The sequence below is a fragment of the Cyanistes caeruleus genome, unplaced genomic scaffold (genome assembly GCF_971803275.1).
Source record: "Cyanistes caeruleus unplaced genomic scaffold, bCyaCae1.hap1.1 HAP1_SCAFFOLD_135, whole genome shotgun sequence".
Classification (NCBI taxonomy): Eukaryota; Metazoa; Chordata; class Aves; order Passeriformes; family Paridae; genus Cyanistes; species Cyanistes caeruleus.
The window spans coordinates 31436-50286 of NW_028255932.1; the positions used below are offsets into that span (position 1 = coordinate 31436).

The 18851-nt window shown below is 51.5% G+C and overlaps 1 protein-coding gene across 1 annotated transcript in view; it reads right to left on the bottom strand.

The window, feature by feature from the left end:
- The window catches only part of LOC111946100 (uncharacterized), a 97573-nt gene that overhangs the window by 28196 nt on the left and 50526 nt on the right, over nt 1-18851 (bottom strand). The window contains 1 exon segment of the mRNA XM_086874018.1: nt 16482-17106. Within this exon segment, the coding sequence (XP_086730144.1) occupies nt 16482-17106 (625 nt within the window).

The window sequence follows — 18851 nt, forward strand, 5'->3', positions numbered from 1 at the left end:
GGGCTGATGCCTCTCAGTGCCATCCTGCTGTAGTGTCTATCCCAGCTGCTTGGAAGGACATTTCCTGCTGTGCTCAATCTCAGCTGCTGCCCTGGACAGTGGCACCAGTCATTTGCCCCTTTTGCCAGCACTCATCTCAAGGGATTCCTGCTGGCCTGCTCCTGCTCTCCTTGTTTCTTCAGGGCTTTTTGCAAGTGAACACAGTCCCCCAGACAGATTTGGAATACAAGCTGCAAGCTGTCTGTATCCCTTGGTGAATCTGCTGCTGTCCTGCTCTTTCCCTTTGCTCACAGTCAATGAGCCTTGGCACACAGGGACAAGCTGTGGTCTCTGACTGCTTTGTTCTCTTTGACTTGAGGTGGACGTGTTGATATCTCACCTGGCAGCCTGCGAAGGCTTCCAGCAAATGCCGGCTGATGAAGAGCCCCAAGGTCGGCGGCAGGCACAGGTACTGTCCCAAGCACAAGTGCTGCAGGCTGAGCACCTTCTGAAGATGGTGCAGGAAAAGAGGACTGAGGGGGAGGAGCTCCAACATTAGAACAAGGAGCTGCAAATGTGTCTGCAGCCCTTGGAGGGGGAAAGGGATCCTTGGGAGGAAGTGCAATGGTCATTGTTGCAGTCATCCTTCAGAAAATCCAGGAAAATGGAATATGAAACTGGCCATCAACTTGATTAAAACCAACCTTGGGTTTTGACCATTTGGTTCCAGAAGTGGGCATCCAAAAAATCCAGCTGATGAGCTTTGCATGTGGCTAACAGCAACTTCCTAAGGGCTTGCATTTGAAAAGGGAACTCGGGGTAATCTCTGCCAGCCAGCTTTCTGACACAAACTCCTTTCTTCTCGCAGATCTACACAGGCTCTTCCATTCAATCTGCTGCAGCAGCAGCAGCAGCAGCAGCATCTAAAGGAGCCTTTGTTGCCCAAGCTGAGCAGTGGAGCCGGGGCAGTTTGTCCATTTCCAGCAGTGACACATCTGCTGCTCAGCTCCAGGAGAGCCTGGGAGACTTCGTGGAGCAACTGAGTACGTCTGGTGTATTTCTTGTCTGAGGGACAGTGTATTGTGTGCACGTGCCAGCAGAGCTGTAGCAAATGATCCTCCTCACTTTGGTGTCCCAGAGACATTTAGGACTCCCCTCAGGAACTGCTGTGCTCTGAGGCAGCGAGAGAGCGCTCTGGCTGTTCCTGCTGCCTCTGAGGGCAGCTTGGACTGGCTCGGCTTTGCCTGGCATTCCCTTGCCACTAAAGGCAGCAGCAGGAATTGTTCTTGGATCAGCAGGAGGCTGTGGCCTAGCAAATGATCTATGCAAGTTCTGTGTGGTAGTGGCCAAACTGAACAGAGTATTTAATTCCTAAATTCTCCTTAGACTCCCGACTTCCCACCTGTTGTCAGCACCAAAAGACTTCACAGAAACTGATTTGGGATTTTGTCTTTTTGTTGTGGTTCTGTTTTCTGTGTGGTGTTTTTTATAGATTTTTGCTTTGGTTTTGGTGGTTTTTTGGTAGTTTTTTTTTTCTCCATCCTGAAAGAGCTGTTCTGCCCCATGTGTCTTACTGATGTCATTTTTAGGACTGTTTTTATTGCCTCTACTACATCTACAAGGTTTTTATGAGAATGCTGTATTTTTGTCAGTGAGGACTCCTTTGAAAGAACATCAGGTGACAGCAGAAACAGAGAGCAAGAGATGTTTTCATTGGGCCCACAATGAAGAAACAGATATTTGTATAACAATCTGTAATTAATATCCCAGTTTTATTTTTATAAAGATGTGTCCAAGAGACACATCCACGTGGTGTGATCAGATAAAACAGCACTGCAGGCATTTCTCAGGAGCGAGCCTGCAGCCCCTGTGCTGTGTATTCCTCAGATCCATGGCACTTTTTCATCCCTGATTCCCAGCCATTCCCATGACTCTTAGAATCCTACCTATTGGCCCAAGCCCTGCTCAGATCAGTCTCTGGGAAAACACATCAAGCCCTCTGTGATTCTGCAGCACAACCCATTTAATCTGCTTCTTGCCCATAACAGCTGCCAGTGCTGTGCTCTCAGAAAAGACCTGGTGGGGCTGAAAAAAGATCCCAGCTGATTTGGTGTCTACCTTCACCTGCTGGGACACAAAAGGGCCTTGATCTGCACCTGGCTGTGTCTGATCTCCCAGGCAATGCTGTTGTGTCCTGAATGGGGGCCACAGCTTGTCAGGGGCTCAGGCTGGCTGTGTCTTCTTGCCATTGCTTGTCAGTGCTCATGCTTGGCCTTTGCCAGCCTTGTGCTGTGCCCTGCTGTGCTCTCTGCGCTTCATTTCCTTCCAAGGACTGGACAAAATCAGTCTCTCTGCTGCCCATTTGTACTGCACAACTGCCTGTCTTGTTGCTGCTGTGCTTGCTGCCCAGCTGACCACAGAGGGTTCAGAGCCCCAGACAGCGGGGCTGCCTTTGGCATCTCCTGCAAGTTGGGATCTCTGCCTGAAAGTCAGCATCTTGCATTTTGTTTCCCTCAGGGAGAATGGTGAACAAGGAAAATCCCATCACAAAATACATTGAACTGGAAAGTCTTGGCAGCGGGTGAGTCCAACCACAGTCACTTCTACACAGCCATGGGCCAGGTGTTTCACTGGTGGAATATCCATCAAGTGGGAAGTCAGACAAGTTGTCCACATGTTTAGACAGCGGGCTTAGTCTGCCCCATCTCTCAGTACTGGCCAGAATTTGTCAAGTGTGCTCAGAAGGCATTGTCAAAGACATCTCCATGCTGCCAAGGTCTTGCCTGCAGCAAGGAACAGAACCTGGTAAATCTGCTTGTCTCTCAAGTGTGGGACAGCTCAGGATTCATTTCCTTCACATTTTTGGATGTCTCCAAATCATCTGGCCACACTAATGAAAGGAGAAGAATCTTGCTTGCCTGAAAGCACAACCTACCCCCAATAAGAGCTATCAGATAACAGTTCTCAGGAACATTTCTCTCCAAGAGTTTGCTACAGGAAATACTCCATGCTCAGGATTAGAATTGCACAGTTTAGAAGCTGATAGCCGAGATGAAGGAATAAGCTGCCTTTTGGAGCTGAGGCAGTAAAGCCCAAGGCTTCAGGAACAGGCCCAGTGCCCAGGCACTTGAGGGGAAAATGCATCATCTGCCTTCTGGCACACCCCTCCTGCAACCTGCAGCTTTTAGGCATTTACAGCAGAGCTCTCCTGTCTGGACTGGCTTCCACTGCAAGATCTAAATGGCTTCTCCTTTCTTTGCTGCTGTTTTGTTTCTAGGGGTTTTGGAGAGGTTTCCAGAGCACTTGACATTGCAACAGGAGGAGAGGTAAATGTCAACAGCCCCTGCAGCCTCTGCTGCTCTCCAGGCCTTTCCCCACTGCTGACAGCTGTGGCTGGAGCTTTGAGTAGAGCTGTGCTGAAAAGGCACAAGAAGCACAGACTGGAGCCAGCCTGCAAATTGCACTTGGAACAGGCTTTGTGGACAAGGCAAATCGCCAGTGGCCACATGTCCTGTAACTGACCCCCAAGGGAGCAGAGAAATGGGCTGTTGGAATGTCACTCCCTGATTACTCTGGTGATGAGGTCTAATCACAAGGCACTTTGGCACAGCTTGGCTGTGCCATTCCAAAATCACTTGCTCCATGTGTGTTGTGGTCTCATGCTACCAATTTTCTCAAATTACTCCTTTTCAATGTCATTTGAGGTGGCCATAAAGAAAATAAATGTGCAAGGAGTGAATAGGAAGATACTAACCATGAATGAAATCAGGATCATGGAGAGTAATAGGAGTCCCAGGATCGTGAATTACTTAGCCAGGTGAGTGGTCACGGTCCTATCCCTTGAATGTTTCTTTACATACTACAAGCATGAGAGCTTAAAACCCCACTTTGGTCAGTGGCAGGAAATAGAGTTGTTAATGATTATATCTCTACTTATCTCCAATGGATGGGAAGAGACTGCATTTTGTCTGCATGAATCCACCCTGGCAAATGCAGACTGAACATTGTTCAAAAACCTGCATCAGCCCTATCTTAAGAATTCAATACCTTGTAAGTTCATCGCCTCCACAGTTCTTTGGGCTTGAGTTTTTCAAGTTTCTTAAATGCTGATGAACCATCCAAGAGAGGATTGCCCTTGCATTGTTGCCCCTCTTTTCCATTGCTGTGCATGCCAGGAAGACTAGGTGCTTATTTCCAGAAATGCCATGCGTGACAGGTTTTTTATCTGGGCTCTTCCTAAACTGCCTTTCTCCTTGAGACAGCACAGACTGCAAACACTGCACAGCCTAGAGGCAATGTCTATGCCTTTTCTTCTGCCCTTGTCTCCAAGGGACCCAGAAACAAGACTCAAGCAAAAAACCAACCTAGCCGTGCATGTTCACCTGCATGGCCTTGTTTCCTTTTTTCAGCTACCTTGTGCATGAGGAACTCTGGCTGGTGATGGAGTACATGGACGGAGGCACTCTGAGAGATCTCATCGACGAGATTCAAATGTCTGAAGGAGAGATTGCAGCTGTCAGTCGGGAGGTCAGGGATCCCATCTGTGCTTCCAAGGCCTTGAGCTGCATTGTCTGGGAAACAGGGGCTCAGAACAGGAGGGATTTCATGGGCCAAGCTTGGTTTCTGTGCTGCTGCTCGGCTATGGGCAAGCAAGAGCATCTCAAGGGAACTGTCTGCCAGTGCCCCTACACTCACTGGACTCACTTCCTGTACTCTTATCCCCTGCTCTTGTATTCTAGCTCTGTCTCTTGCATTGGCATTTGCAGTTCTCCACTGAGAAAGGTGCTGCTCTGCTCCTGTTGGAGCAGCAGGCTCTTGCTCTCAATGGCACTGTGTTCTGCCATTCCTCCCCATCCCCCTGCAAAGGGAACCTTCCACAGCTGTTTCCTTTCTTGTGCGATGAACTCACAGCACTACTTTTTGCCCCCCTGGTTCTCTTTTCTCTCTCAGTGCCTGCAAGGACTGGATTTTCTTCACTCCAACCACGTGATCCATCGAGATGTCAAGAGCAACAACATCCTTCTCAGAACCGACGGCTCTGTCAAGCTGGGTCAGTGTATTCTTGCTCAGCTTCAGCCTTCCAGGAATGGGGGGTGTGGGGCTGCTTTCAGTGACTGCCAGCTCCCCAAAAATGCTGCTGCTGGCAGTGCAGGGGTCCCCCCTGCTGTGGGCTGAAGGCACAGTTGCAGTGTGCACACAGCTATGACAAGGAACCACAAGCAGCCCAGAGTGCTATTGCTCTGTGTGTGTCTGTGTGTGTTCCTTCCAGAGGGAGGGAGCTGCAATCTAAACCTTCAGGGGAACAAAAGGCACTGCTGGAGGAAGTGTAAGAAATGGGGGGATGTTTGAAGTAGCCAATTGCCTTGGCTAAAGCCCCAAGGAAACAGAGCAGGGATTGTTGTCCAGGAAATTCAACTGCACATTCTCAACCTTCTACTGGGGAATTCTTTGCCTTGGTTTCCTAATTGAGAGTATTAAAATTAAAAGAGTATTTTGCTTTCTCCTCAGCTGATTTTGGCCTTTCTGCTCAGCTCACCCCTGAGCAAAATCAGCGGTGCTCGGTGACCGGGACTCCTTGGTGGATGGCACCTGAAGTGGTGAAGCGTCAACCATATGGCCCCAAAGTGGACGTGTGGTCTTTTGGAATTGTGGCAATTGAAATGGCCGAACAAAAAACTCCTTATGACAGTTTCACTGCTCGATCGGTAAGGAGCAAATACTCTCTGATCCCGCTGTCTTTCTCACCTGTCCCGTGTTCTCTGCTCACTGCACAAAATCCCATGGCCATCTGCTGGAAGTACTTCCACCAAGGCCCCTTCTACAAATGGCCCTGCAGCACATCAGCATCTGCTGGAGCTTTGGTTGCAGCACTGGGGGAACTCAAGCCTTACCTCGCCCAAACCATCTCCATTCTCAGGCAGCATTTTGCTTTGCCTTAGAAGTCGTTCCAGCTCTTTTGGCTGTGTAGATGGCCCCAAGAATAGGAAACAAGCATCTCAGAGCTGCTGTTATCTTTCCAGAAATGAAGCAAAGAAACGCAAACCAAACCAAGTTTCTAAAACAGTGCTTTTGAGAGAAGAAGTGCAGCCCCATTCTTCTCACAGGGTAACTTGTCTGAAACCCAGAGATGAGGCTGTAAAGCCAGAGTCTCTTCTGCTTCTTGTGCAGTGCTGCTGAGACACTCAGTGACCACCTTCTTTCCTAACCCAAGCCACTTTCTCCATATCACCAAGCTGGAGCCTGGTGACGGGGAGAGCCTGCCAAAACCTCCTGTTTGTTTCCTGGCACTTTCTGGGATGGGCACAGCGTTAATGCATTGACTTGAGAATCCAACCAGCACAGGCTTACCACAGGGGTGACACTTCTGATTTCACCATGAATATTTTCCTTTTGCCACATAAGGGAACCTGAAATTTTCAGAGTGCTGAGAGACAGAGCTGCAGGTGGCTCCTGTGTGCCCAAACAGGCATTTTCAACCCAATACATTTGTGGAGGCATCTTAATGTGTCTGTGTTGAAAATGAGATTCCAAAGGTTTGTTTCCTTCCCTGAGGAACACCTGCTGCATTTCCTTTCTTTTCTTCCAATTACCATCATTTTCAAGAACAAGACAATAAGCTGGATGAGTTTTGTTTTATGGCAGCTGTGCTTAAGGGACCAACAAGCACTGCAGAGATTCTTTTCATGTAAGAATCCTTGGAAATAGTAGGGTTAGTTAGAATAGCAAAATCCCTCTTCCAAAAAGGCTGCCAAGCTGCTGGGAATCCTCCAAGAAGGAAACATGTATTTGCTGATGTAGTTGCCACTAACTAGATCAGGCAATGAAATCAGCTGCCAAGGCAAGATCTGCTGGATGTTAGCAAAGCTGTGGCTTTGGGGCTTGGGTTTTTTCATGATACAGGAAAGTCATCATCCAAATGCTACAGGAAAGTCATGTCTGCCTCTCTGCCAGGGCAAAAACTGCCACTGCAGAGTGGAGCTGGAACAATGGGCTCTGGGAGAGCAGTTCCAGATGGGAAAGAAGCAGGTGGAGCCTTGTGTTTCCTTTTTCCCCAGGCTAAATTCCACATAGCCACAGAAGGGACCCCACAGCTGCGGCAGCCCGAGCAATTCTCGCCTTTGCTGCGTGACTTCCTGAGCTGCTGCCTGCAGAAAGGCGAGGCGCAGCGCTGGTCTGCCAAGGAGCTGCTGCAGGTAAAATGCCAAAAGGGCTGCAGGTGAAACAGTGTCCCAGGGATGGGCTCCTCCTCCACTGAAATCCAAGGCATCAGATGAGCCCCCATCCTCCTCACTTCCAACCTTGGTGCTGTTCAGCTGACAGTGGGGAGCAATCCTAGACTGGACTGGGCTGGCAGGGAGTGCTGGGTTTTAGCGCTGGCTAAAATCACCAGGGCACTTACTCATTTCTTGCTGGGAGCTATGGATTAGGAGAAGGGCAAAACAGGCTTCAAACTTTAAAGGAATAACAAATTTTATTAGCAGGCCCACAAGAATAAGAAAGGTCTCACCTGTGCAGTGAAAGGGTTCAATCTCACCCAGGTCATGGCAGTCACGGTGTTGGATTTCAGGCTGTGCTGGGCCCCTCTCTCTGCCCGGGAGCCGCTGGGAGGGGAGGCTCGGCCTGGAGCCGTCGCTGCACGCCGGGGAGAGGGTTTAGTGTGGGCAAGATGTCAGCAGCCGTGGCCTGGCCCAGCCTGGGGCCGGGGTCCCGCAGCCTCCATCCCCCGCCCGGGAGCCGCTGGGCTCTGGCCCGGCCTCCCCCAGGAGCACAGGCCGTGGGCGAGCAGGGCCGGCCTCACCAGAGCTCCGTTACCTTCGGGCTCCAGAAGCAAAGAGGGCCAGTGCCCGGGCTGGTGGTTTTCAAAATGTGCATCATCACAGAGGCACATCTCATTTCTAAATGGTGCAAAATGTTGTCAGTTCTCAGAACTAGCCAGCCATTGGCCTGTCTCAGGCACAGAGGAAGCTCCCAGCAGCTTCTCTCAAAGAAATCACTTCCGTGCGGGGTTTCTTACTTCTTTCCCTAAATGTCAATTCATCTCAAACTAACACACAGGGACATGGAAAGGTCATCTAGTCTGTGTCCTGCAATGAGCAGGGACATCTTTCAAGAGATCAGGATACTCACACCTCAGATATTTCCAGGGATGGGCCACCTACCAGCTCTTGGGGCAACCTGTGCCACTCTTGCCCCATGCTCCTGAGCTACTCTGACTCAATCCCCTTTCCATTTAAAAAGTATTCCCCTGCCTTTGAAGCTCTTAGCTTGGAAAATCATGCTTTCTTGTTGTTTTCTTTTCCTTTCTGCAGCATCAATTTATAACATCGGCCATGCCTGGGTCCAGCTTGGCACCTCTCATCGTTGCCGTGAAGAAGTGGAAGGAGGAGGCAGGAATGCAACAATCAATTTATAAACTGTCTTCTCCATGGCCAACTTAGAGTAGGATTATAGAGTAGGATTGCAGAGTAGGATTGTAGAATAGGATTATAGAGTAGGATTGTAGTGCAGGATGGTAGTGTAGGTTTGTAGTGTAGGATTGTAGAGTAGGATTTTAAATAAAATTTCTAAAATCTCAACTCCTTTGGAACATTTCTCTCCTTCTGACCCTGTGAGAAAGCTCAACATTTCCTTCTGAACTGTCATTTTTTTCTTAGAGGTGGAAAGTGACATTGATGGCTTCTTTGGTACAGTTTGTAAGGGGGGAAGGCTCCTCTTCATTCATCCTCCCCAGACCACACTGCCTTTGGAATATGGCCAACTGGACAAGTTTTGCCCAGCTCTGGCATTTCTATTTGAGGCAGAAACAGCAATGGCATTTGCAGGAAAAACCAAAGGAGGAGCGGTGCAACGCAAACATCCTGTGCAGATGCAGGCTGTGCAGATGTGACTCGAGAGTATTTGGGCTCCTGCCACTTGGATTTGTATCCCTAAGAGAAATTTCTTTGGCTAGAGGAGAGTCTGGCTGAAGAGAGAAAGCAGAAAGAGCAGTGAGGGTGCTGTGCAAGGTCTCCTGTGGTGCAGAGCTGTCAGCGACTGTGAGGTGAGAGCGGGCCCGGCCTTGGCCAGGCTGGAGCCCCAGCAGAGCCCTGACAGAGCCCAGAGAAGCCTGAGCCTCGGCAGAGGCAGGCTGGAAGGAGGCCCTTGGAGCTGCAAGAGGCAGCAGCCTGGCCCTGGCTGCCTCTTGCTGGCACCAGGCAAATCCTCCGCTCTCAGAGCCAAGCTGGCAGCTGGCTGCTCCTGAGGGGAAGCGGCGCCGTGCTGGGCACAGCACACACTGGTGCCATGGGCTGTCTGGAGTCTGCACAGGACAAGAGAAAGGCAAAGAGCAGCCCAGGGCTGCTGCCCTGCCTGACCATTGCTGCTCTTCTGCCGCCTGCCCTGGAACTCCTGGCAATGGTCAGCAGTGTGTGCAGCACTCTGGGCACAGGGGGAGGGAGCCGGGCTGCTCCGCAGGCTCCAGCACAGGGCAGTGTCCTTCAGGCACGGCATTTCTGCCAGGGGAACCGAGGCCAGCGTGAGGCACTGACAGCAAGTCAGGGCACATCTGCACGAGCCAGTGCCTCACACAGCTCTGGGACCAAGCGCCTGCAATCCTGGAGCCCTGCACTGAGCCACAGCAAAGGTGTGAAATGCAGAGGGCTTTGCAGAAATATTCAGGGGCACCAGGCCAGCCTGCTTGGTGCTCTCCGGGGCACAGCAAGCACTGTGCAATGCAGCTCGGAGCTGCTGGCAGAGAGGGACTATGGGCATGTGCCTGAGGCTTCTTCTTGAGTAGTGATTTGGAAGGGAGCAGAAGGGTCTCAGTAGGCAATTTGTGTTTTCTTCATTAATTGCTGAATGAAAGACACAATGTGGCCTCACGCAGCAAGAGAACTTGCAGAACTTACTGACTGTAAGTTTGTGTTGAATTCCCAGAAAAGGAAAGTGTTGAAGTGTAACAAATAGGGCTTTTGAATTCAGGTAGCTCCTGAGCCTTCATCCAAAACAACGACCAGGAGGCTGACAACTATCTCGTGCAGAGCCCTGCTGCAAGGGCTTCCATAATCACGGAATTAGAAAATATGAAGCTTAGGAAAGTAGAATGTGCCCATCAAGTTAAAAAAGTTTAAAAGCTTGTCCTGTGCAAAGAATGGACAAGTGAGTTTGTGGTGGAGCTTTCCTCCTCACTCCTGGCATTGAATAAACAAATCCCTGCTCTGTAGGCCCTACACTATGGAGTACTGTTTTCTTGATTACGTTTTGCTCATCGTAATCACACTATGCTTTTCATTTTCTTCTTAGAACCTTCTAAGCATGAAGTGAGTAAGACAGTGAGTTGTGTATTGATAGGGCCAAAGAAATATTTCCAAATGCCATCCCGGGAAAGGAAAGGACGTGAAACAGCGCTGGGGAAGAGCGTCCCTCGCACAGCCCTCAGAGCTGCCACCATGCACAAGATGGCGGCCGGGGCTGAGGCTGTGCCACCATGCACAAGATGGCGGCCGGGGCTGAGGCTGTGCCACCGTGCACAAGATGGCGGCCGGGGCTGAGGCTGTGCCACCGTGCACAAGATGGCGGCCGGGGCTGAGGCTGTGCCACCGTGCACAAGATGCCGGCCGGGGCTGAGGCTGTGCCACCGTGCACAAGATGGCGGCCGGGGCTGAGGCTGTGCCACCGTGCACAAGATGCCGGCCGGGGCTGAGGCTGTGCCACCGTGCACAAGATGCCGGCCGGGGCTGAGGCTGTGCCTCTCAGAGCGCTCTGCAGCCTCTGCCAGCCCAGCCCCAGCCCCGGAGCAGCGCAGGGCGGGCAGAGCCCCCTTCCAGCCGTCTGCTTCAATGGACATTGACAGACACCCGGGCCACGCACACAGGCTGACACCTTTGCTCTGTGCACACAAACACGTACCACACACTTGGGAACCTCAACTGGCAGCATTTTCAGGTGAAAATACAAAGAAACTCCAGGGTTTGAAGGTTTTCAAATAGAATATTTCATTTGCCAATAAAAGGATCAAAAGCAGAAAGGGGCATCCCAGCCTGTTTCTTCCATGCAGGAATAGTGTCACAGTGACTGTGAGCTGATGAAGACGGAGATGGGATTTAATCCAAAGCAGATTGTGCAGTGGGTGCTCACCTGTGATATGTATCCCTCACAGTACCTATTTATTTGGAACACTAGGAAGATTATGAGGCTGGGCAAGATATTAACCCTTTCAATACAGGGATGAGACCTACAAACCTTGTTCATCTCTCCAGGGACAGAAAAGGACAAAATAATAACACACAAAAAAACAACATAAAAACATCAAAGTCAGTAAAAAAAAAGGCCAAACCTCAGATAGAAAAGAAATGAAAAAATGGAAATTGAAACTAAAATAATCATTTAGTAAGGCCATAGGGATAATCATTGATAGAATAAAATATCTCATTTAATTCATGAAAAAAGTATAAAATAAAGTATTAAAACTATAAATCTAAACAAAAGCATCCATTAATGAAACAAATGTTAAAATAACTGTAATCCCATGAAAAGCTTGAACAGAAAATAAATAAAAACAATAACATGCCCATTGCACCCAGGGAGAGAAGTAGAAAACTTCTGTTTCCAGAGATGATCAGAAAAACAAATGAAGAAAACATCTGCCTTCAAGCAACTCATCCTTAAAATAACACCCCATGAATTCATAACCCATAGACACACCTCTATGAGGGCTGTAAAAATGAGAAAAATGTCACAATAGAAAATTTTTTTCCCAGATGCCTGCTATTTGTAAAAATAAAAAAACACACAAAACCTGTTTCTTGTAAAAAAGTCTTCATGATACAATAAGAAAAAACTCCTCTCCCTACAAAAACTGATAAAAAACTTGTGTAATGAATACTGTTTTAACATCCGAAGTTCTATCTCTATGCTGTCAGTTAAAGAAAAAAACAACAAAAGTTATTCAGGAGAGGAAAGGCATTCTGTAAGTTTTATTCTGGTTTCTCATTCTTGTAGTCCTGTTAATAAAGTTTTCTATTCCTTCTAAGTTTAAAGCCTGGGTTTCCCTTCTCCTAATCCATATCTCACAGTGAGAAATGAGTAAGTGCCCTGGAGATTTCAGCCAGCGCTAAACCCACCACATTATTTAGTGCATTAGCCAAAAACTCAAATTAGCGAATCTCAGCCACTGCACCAGGCTGAAGCTGAGGATCCCCAGCCAAGCTCAGAGGGAGGAGAACACAGCATTTGTGGGATCCTTTCCAGTCTGACTTGCTTTAGCTGGAGCCTGGGGGAGGAGAGAGCAGGAGAAGGGTTGGCTGAGTCCTCTCCCCTCTGCCTTGCCCTTCTCTGCTGGATCCTCAGTTCATCCCACACCCACCCAAGACTCCATCCCCATCCTACTGGTGCTGATGGGATTAAAGGAGATAAAGAGGAGATTAAAAAGATAGAGAGGAGAGAAAAAGAGAAGTTTAAATGCAGTTTAAATATGAAAGAAATGCACATGTTAGTGACTGCTGAGAGTTGAAAGGGAGCTGAAGGGTTTGGGAAGGGCCAGGAGCCCGTGAAGGGCTCAGGAGCTGCTGCTGCCGGGAGGGAGGAAATGCACCAATGGCTCCCAGCAGAGTCTGTGCTTTGAGGCTCTTTCCCAAACAGCTGCAGGAGGGAAAGCAGCTGAGTTTGGAGGAAGAGTTTTCTGCTGAGGTTTCCTGTTTGGAGCTGTCACAAGCTTGAGCTGCTCAAGGGAAACGCGGCTCTGCTTCCAGCAGGGCCCAACTGCCCGGGAGCACAACTTGGTTCCCTGGCCCTGAGCCAACGGGCAGCAGCAGCTTCTGTTCCCTCCTGGCTCTTGTGTCATTTCCAGCAGCACAAGACACACCAAGAAAAGCTCCTCCAGAACATGCCATGAGAAACACAACCTGATTTCATGGCATGGAGGAGCTCTGACAGTCCCACGGGCTCAGGTTTGTTTGTCAGTGAACAGAGCAGGGAAAAGCACAGCCACATTCCCTGCACAGGGAATTCACAGGAGGAAAGTGCAGCGCTGGAGGATGTGCTTGGATACAACGTTCCCACGACAGTTTTGGGGATAAAATCGTCAGCAGAGAGAAAAGAAAAAGTGCTACCAAGGGTGGGCTGGGGAGGGCTGGTGCTTCCCGGGAGGCTCCCGAAGCTCAAGAGGACAAAGCCCAGACCTTGTCCAAGCTGCGAGCTGGGTCTGAGCCAGAAACCAGGGGGTGGCAGAGACATTGCTGCTGAAGGGCTTCAGATTGCCAAAGCTAAAGTGTCCAGAATCAAGGAACAACTTGAGGTTACAGAAGTCCCAGTGCCCACATTCCATCCCCTCATTTCAAACTGAAAGCAGAGCTCCCCTTGTGATTCTGCTTTTTAATAATCAATGTCAAACCTCACAAAATTCCCTTAAAGAACCCATGAAGGTTCACACTGTGAGAGCTCACTCGAGGCAGCCCCAACTCCTGCCCTGGGTCAGTCCCTCTCAAGCCCACTGTGCTTTCCAGCTGCTTTGCTCCAGCTCCTCCCAAATCACCACGAATTCCACTGAACTGAAACAAATCCAAATCCTCGTGGGTCGGGACAAGGGCAGGGAGAGGTCACTCAGGGATCATCATCAGGGCCACAACAGCCCGACATGGGGAAATGAACTGAGCTTAGGACTGAGCAAATCAGACCAGGAGAATGAGGATTAAAATCAATCTTGAGAAACACCTCCTCCCGCTCCTGAACTTTTCTGTCCGGGCCGCTGCTCGCGGGGCACAGAGAGGGGCCCGGCCTTGTCCCTCCAAACCTCCCTGGGAATCACCCCAGAGCTCTCAGCCTTCCTTGTGCCCATCCCCGGGACCCCTTGTCCCTCCCAGTGGCTCCCGTAGCTCTCCCAGTCCATCCCAGTCTCTCCCAGTCCATCCCAGCCTCTCCCAGTCCATCCCAGTCACTCCCAGTGACCCCGCCTGTCCATCTCGCCCCTCCGTGCATCTCTCGCCCTTCAGCCAATCAGAGCGCGCATCTCTGATGACTCATCAGTTGCCGGGCAGATCCACAGAGCCGAGAGCCCCGCGCTGGACTCGGCCGCTCAGTGCCGCGTGCTTCATTCCCAGTCCCTCCCAGTGCCACCACAGTCCCGCCCAGTGCCACCACAGTCCCGCCCAGTGCCACCGCAGTCCCTCCCAGTGCCATCACAGTCCCGCCCAGTGCCACCGCAGTCCCTCCCAGTGCCATCACAGTCCCGCCCAGTGCCACCACAGTCCCTCCCAGAGGCCCGGGAGTCTCTCCCACTCCTTTTAGCCCATTCCCAAGTCCATTTCGGATTCATTCCTCCTTCCACTCCCAGACATCTGCGCCTTCATCCAGTATCCCAGTATCCACTCTCATCTCTTTCAGCGCCTCCCCAGTCCCTGACAGCCTGTTCCCGGTCCCACCCGACGCCACACCACTCCTCTCCCATCTCTCCCAGTTACCCCCCAAGCTCATCCCAGTCTGTCCCCGCTGATCCCCAGTGCCCATCCCAGCGTGTCCATCTCGCTGGTGCCCTCCAGCTCCCAGCCCGGCCCCGGCCGCCTGCTCTGCTCCCGGATGGATTTCTCCCCTGCCCACATCCAGCTGAGCTGCTCCCAGGGCCAGCAGCAGCTCTCGGGCCACGTGCTGGCCACTGCCGTGCTCCCCAGCGGGGACTGGAGCCAGCAGCTCCTGCTGCTGCTGGAAACCGCCCCCGGCAATGCGGGCTCAGCTCCAGCTGCCAGGTGGAGCACGGCAGCCTGGAGCACCCCCTGAGCCGGCACTGGGGCACGGCCCGGCCCCCACAGCGCCGGGGGCAGCGGGGGAGGCACTGGGGGGGCCACTGAGGGGGATTGGAGTGTGCTGGGAGGAACTGGGAGGGAGTTTGAGATAGACTGGTTTAAACTGGGGAAGGGATTGAGGTGCTTAGGATGGCTGGGAAGGGGTTTGAAGGATGTTGGGGAGGGTGGAATGGGGTTCTGGGGGTCTTGCTGGACCCTGGGAGGGAGTTTGGGGGTGCTGGGTGTCACAGGGAGGGATTTGAGTGAGCCTGGAGGAGCTGGAAGGAGATTGGGCATTGGAAAGCAGGGATTGGGATGAGGTTGGTTGTGCTGGAAAGAGACTGGGAGGAGTCTTGATGAGTCCTGGTGGGGCTGGGAAGGGACTGGGAGAGGGTTTGGGGGTCCAGGGGAAGTGGGGAGAAATTGGGAGGGGGCTGTGGGATCCTGAGAGGAACAGGAGGGGCTCTGCTGGGTCCTGGGGAGGCTGGGAAGAGACTGGTAGTGATTTACCAAAATAGCAATATTGATCCAGTATCAACATCAATCTGTTAATGGACAAAAAACCTCTCCAACAGTTTAAAGTTACACAGTGGATGTTTAATCACAGCACTGGGCGAGTGCGGGAGTCACCCCTTAATACGCACTGCAAGTTGACAAAAGTTTCCAGTGTCTATTTATTTACAAAAGTCTTAAATATCCAAAATACTAATACATATTAATACTAATGCATATGCATAATGCTAGCACCTCCCATGTGCCACTTCGGATTAGAATTCATGGTAATGATTTTAATGTCATTACGCCTGCATGGTTGGCTCCCCAATTTGAGGAGGAGGTCATTTTGGTGTGGAGGGTTCATCAGGAGATGAAGGAAAACCGCTCTTCCTCACTCTCACCTTTCTACCTTTACAATGGTGGACATTACAAATGACATTTGGTCCAACTCCAGTTTCCTCCCTTGTGACTTTTAAATGGGTTTCCAGATGTAAGGTCTGTGATCTTCCTGAACCCGTTTATCAGTTTCTCTTTTCTCATTATAAGCACAGCTGAACAAATATACAATGAAAAGTAATTTTTTATCTAAGTCCGAGATTCATTATCTCAAATCCTGCTTCTCACTTAATCATTAACTCTAACTAGTTCCAACAAGGCCTATCTCTAGCCAAGACCCCTAATTTTTCTAAAATTACTAATTGTTTAAAATTAGTGACTCCAAAGGAGGTTTCAGAGGGTCCTGGGTAGGCTGGGGGAGACTGGGAGGGTCCTTGGAGGGGCTTGGGGTGTCTGTGAGAGGTTTTGGGGGTCCTGACCTCTGCAGATGCCCCAGGGATGCCATCAAACGCTGCCCAACGCAAGATGCTGATGGGGATTGGAGTCTCAGTGTTGGGCTTCGTCTTCTTGGCACTGGGGCTTGGCTTCTGCCTGCGCAGGAAGGTGAGGGAGGGTTCTGGGGGTCGTGTCTCCCTCACCCAGAGCGTTTGTGCTCCCCTCTGGGCCCCCGAGCCCGGTGTCACCCCCTTTTCTCTGCCCACACAGCTCCTGAGGCAAAAGGTTCCAAGGATTGAAAGTCAACAATTCCCATTGTCATTCTGTATCCTGTTGAATTTCCATTCCCCTGATTTCATCCAGGTGTCCACAGGGAGCCAGGAAGATGTGGAGCCTCCCAGCCAGGTGTCTTCCCAACACGCATCACCAGGACCACGGATCACCAGGGCTCTGCCCAACGGGGGTCACTGGGGATCATCCAACGCCCATCCTCCCATGGGGGATGGAGCTGGAGCAGCGCACGAAGCTCTTCCCGCACTCGGGGCACTCACAGGACTTCCCTTAATGGGGCCTCCGTTGGTGTTGGGTCAAGTGAGAGCTCTGTGAGAAGCTCTTCCCACACTGGGGACACTCGTAGGGCCTCTCCCCACTGTGGATGCGCCGGTGCCTGATGAGGTTGGAGTTGTGTTTGAAGCCCTTCCCGCAGTCGGGGCAGCGGAAGGGCCTCTCGTCTGTGTGAATCCGCTCATGTTTGAGGACACTGGAGCTGCGCTGAAACCTCTTCCCACACTGGGGACACTCGTAGGGCCTCTCCCCAGTGTGGATGCGCTGGTGCTCCCTCAGACTGGAGCTCCACCCAACGCTCTTCCCACATTCCAAGCAGGTGTAGGGCCGTTCCCCTGTGTGGATCACCTGGTGTCTCATCAGGTCAGAGATATTTCTGAAGCTCTGCCCACATTTCCCACACTCATAGGGTTGTTCTCTCATGTGGATCTTCTGGTGATTCCTCAGGCTGGAGCTCTGGCTGAAGCTCTTCCCACATTCCCCACACCCATAGGGCTTTTCACCAGTGTGGATCCTCTGGTGCTGGATCAGGTGGGATCTCTTTCTGAAGCCCTTCCCACATTCCAAGCACTTGTGGGGCTTCTCCCCCAGCTCTGAGCTCCGGCTGGATCTCTGGCCATGTTCCTGGCACTGGGGGGATCTTTCCTCCTCGCAGCTCCCTGGACTGGGTTTCCAGCCCCTCCTCATGCAGGATCTCTGGGGCTTTTTCTCCTCCTCTTCCATCTGGACACAGTTTGGGAATGAAAATTCCTGGTTAGGAGGAAAAGGAGAGGAGAGCGCCTTGGGCAGGGGGTTCCTCCATGCCCAAGTTCATCTCAGAAAGTCATTGGGCATCTTGTGTCTGTAACAAAGCAAAGCACCAAGATTCAGCCCAAACAAGAAAACAATGATGAAAAACTACCCAAACACCAAATTCAGGAAAAACCCCCTCCAGAATACAAAGATTCAGCCCCTGCAAAAAAACAAAGCACCAATATTTAGCCCAAAAAAGTTCAGAAACACCAAGATTCAGCCCCATCAAAATCGTGGATCCCCTCCCCAGTCACCTCCAGGGCAACACTCCTGGAACTGCACATACAGGGAGAATGGAACGTTGTCCTGCTTCCTCTTCCTTCTCTCCCACCTCCTCCTGTGGCCCTACTCTTCCTCCCACTCCTCTTCCTCCTACTATTTCTCCTCCTCCTGCACCTGCTCCTCCCACGTGAATCCTTCGACCGTTTTGTTCTTCAAACCTGCTTCTCCTTCCCTTCTCCTCCTGCCCCCAGGCCCAGCACCCACTGCCGCCTCCCTCTTCCCCCCCAGTCCCACAGCATCCCACCGCAGGGGCACGGATGCAGCTGGGCCAGCTCGGCCTGGGGCAGCGCTGGGCTCTCGGCCGCTTCCGCCCGCACTCGCTCCCCACTGCAGCCGCTCCCGCCACCACAGCGCGGGGGGGCCCGGCCTTGGCGCTCCCCCCTCCCACCTCCCCAAATTCCCCTCCAGGGGGGCGCCAAGGCCCGGGGGGGAGGGGCGCAGCTGGGCTCCAGCTGGGGAACGCTGGCAGCTGCGGCTCTGCCTGGACACTGATGAGTCATCAGCGCCGCGCGCTCTGATTGGCTCAGCCCTGCCTGAGCCCTGCGCCTGCACCAAGGGGGGACACCCTGCTCCAGGGGGGATGGCCCCAAAACGGGGCAACCCCAGCAAAGGAACAACAACAAAGCCTCTTTACAAACTGATCCCCTCAACCTCATTGCACATAGGGCCAGGGACGTGGACATAAGGAAGTGACAGGAGGAGCCATCAGCTGCACAAAATGTTATGAATTGATGACACAGACTGCTGCTCAGCCGAGGTCCTGCTAAATTCATCAACTTCCAGAAGAACAACAAAGACTTAACACAGCCATCAATATCCTTAGCTATACAAAAGTGAGGTACATATTAAGGGGGTATGTGGGAGGTGCATTGGGAAGTCTGTGCCTCTCCAGGACTTCAGCCAATGGGGAAAGGGAGAGGGAGATGTGACCAAGAAAATTAGGATGAAAAGGAGGCTGTGTCCTCCAATAATTGGAGAGACCCCATGGGAAATGTCCCATGGCCTCGCCCTATTTTTATGAATGAAATTACTGTTACAGGACTCCTCTGCCTTCCTTGTGGACAGAAACCTCTGGGGATGTCAATTTTTCCACACACCTTGGGGCTCCTCCGCAATTCCTTCCACCGTCCGGGCCGGCGGGCAGTGAGTGCAGCTGAAGGGGCCTCACCCAGTTTGGGGGATCGGCTCCCTCGGCTGGCGGCGGCACCGGGCATT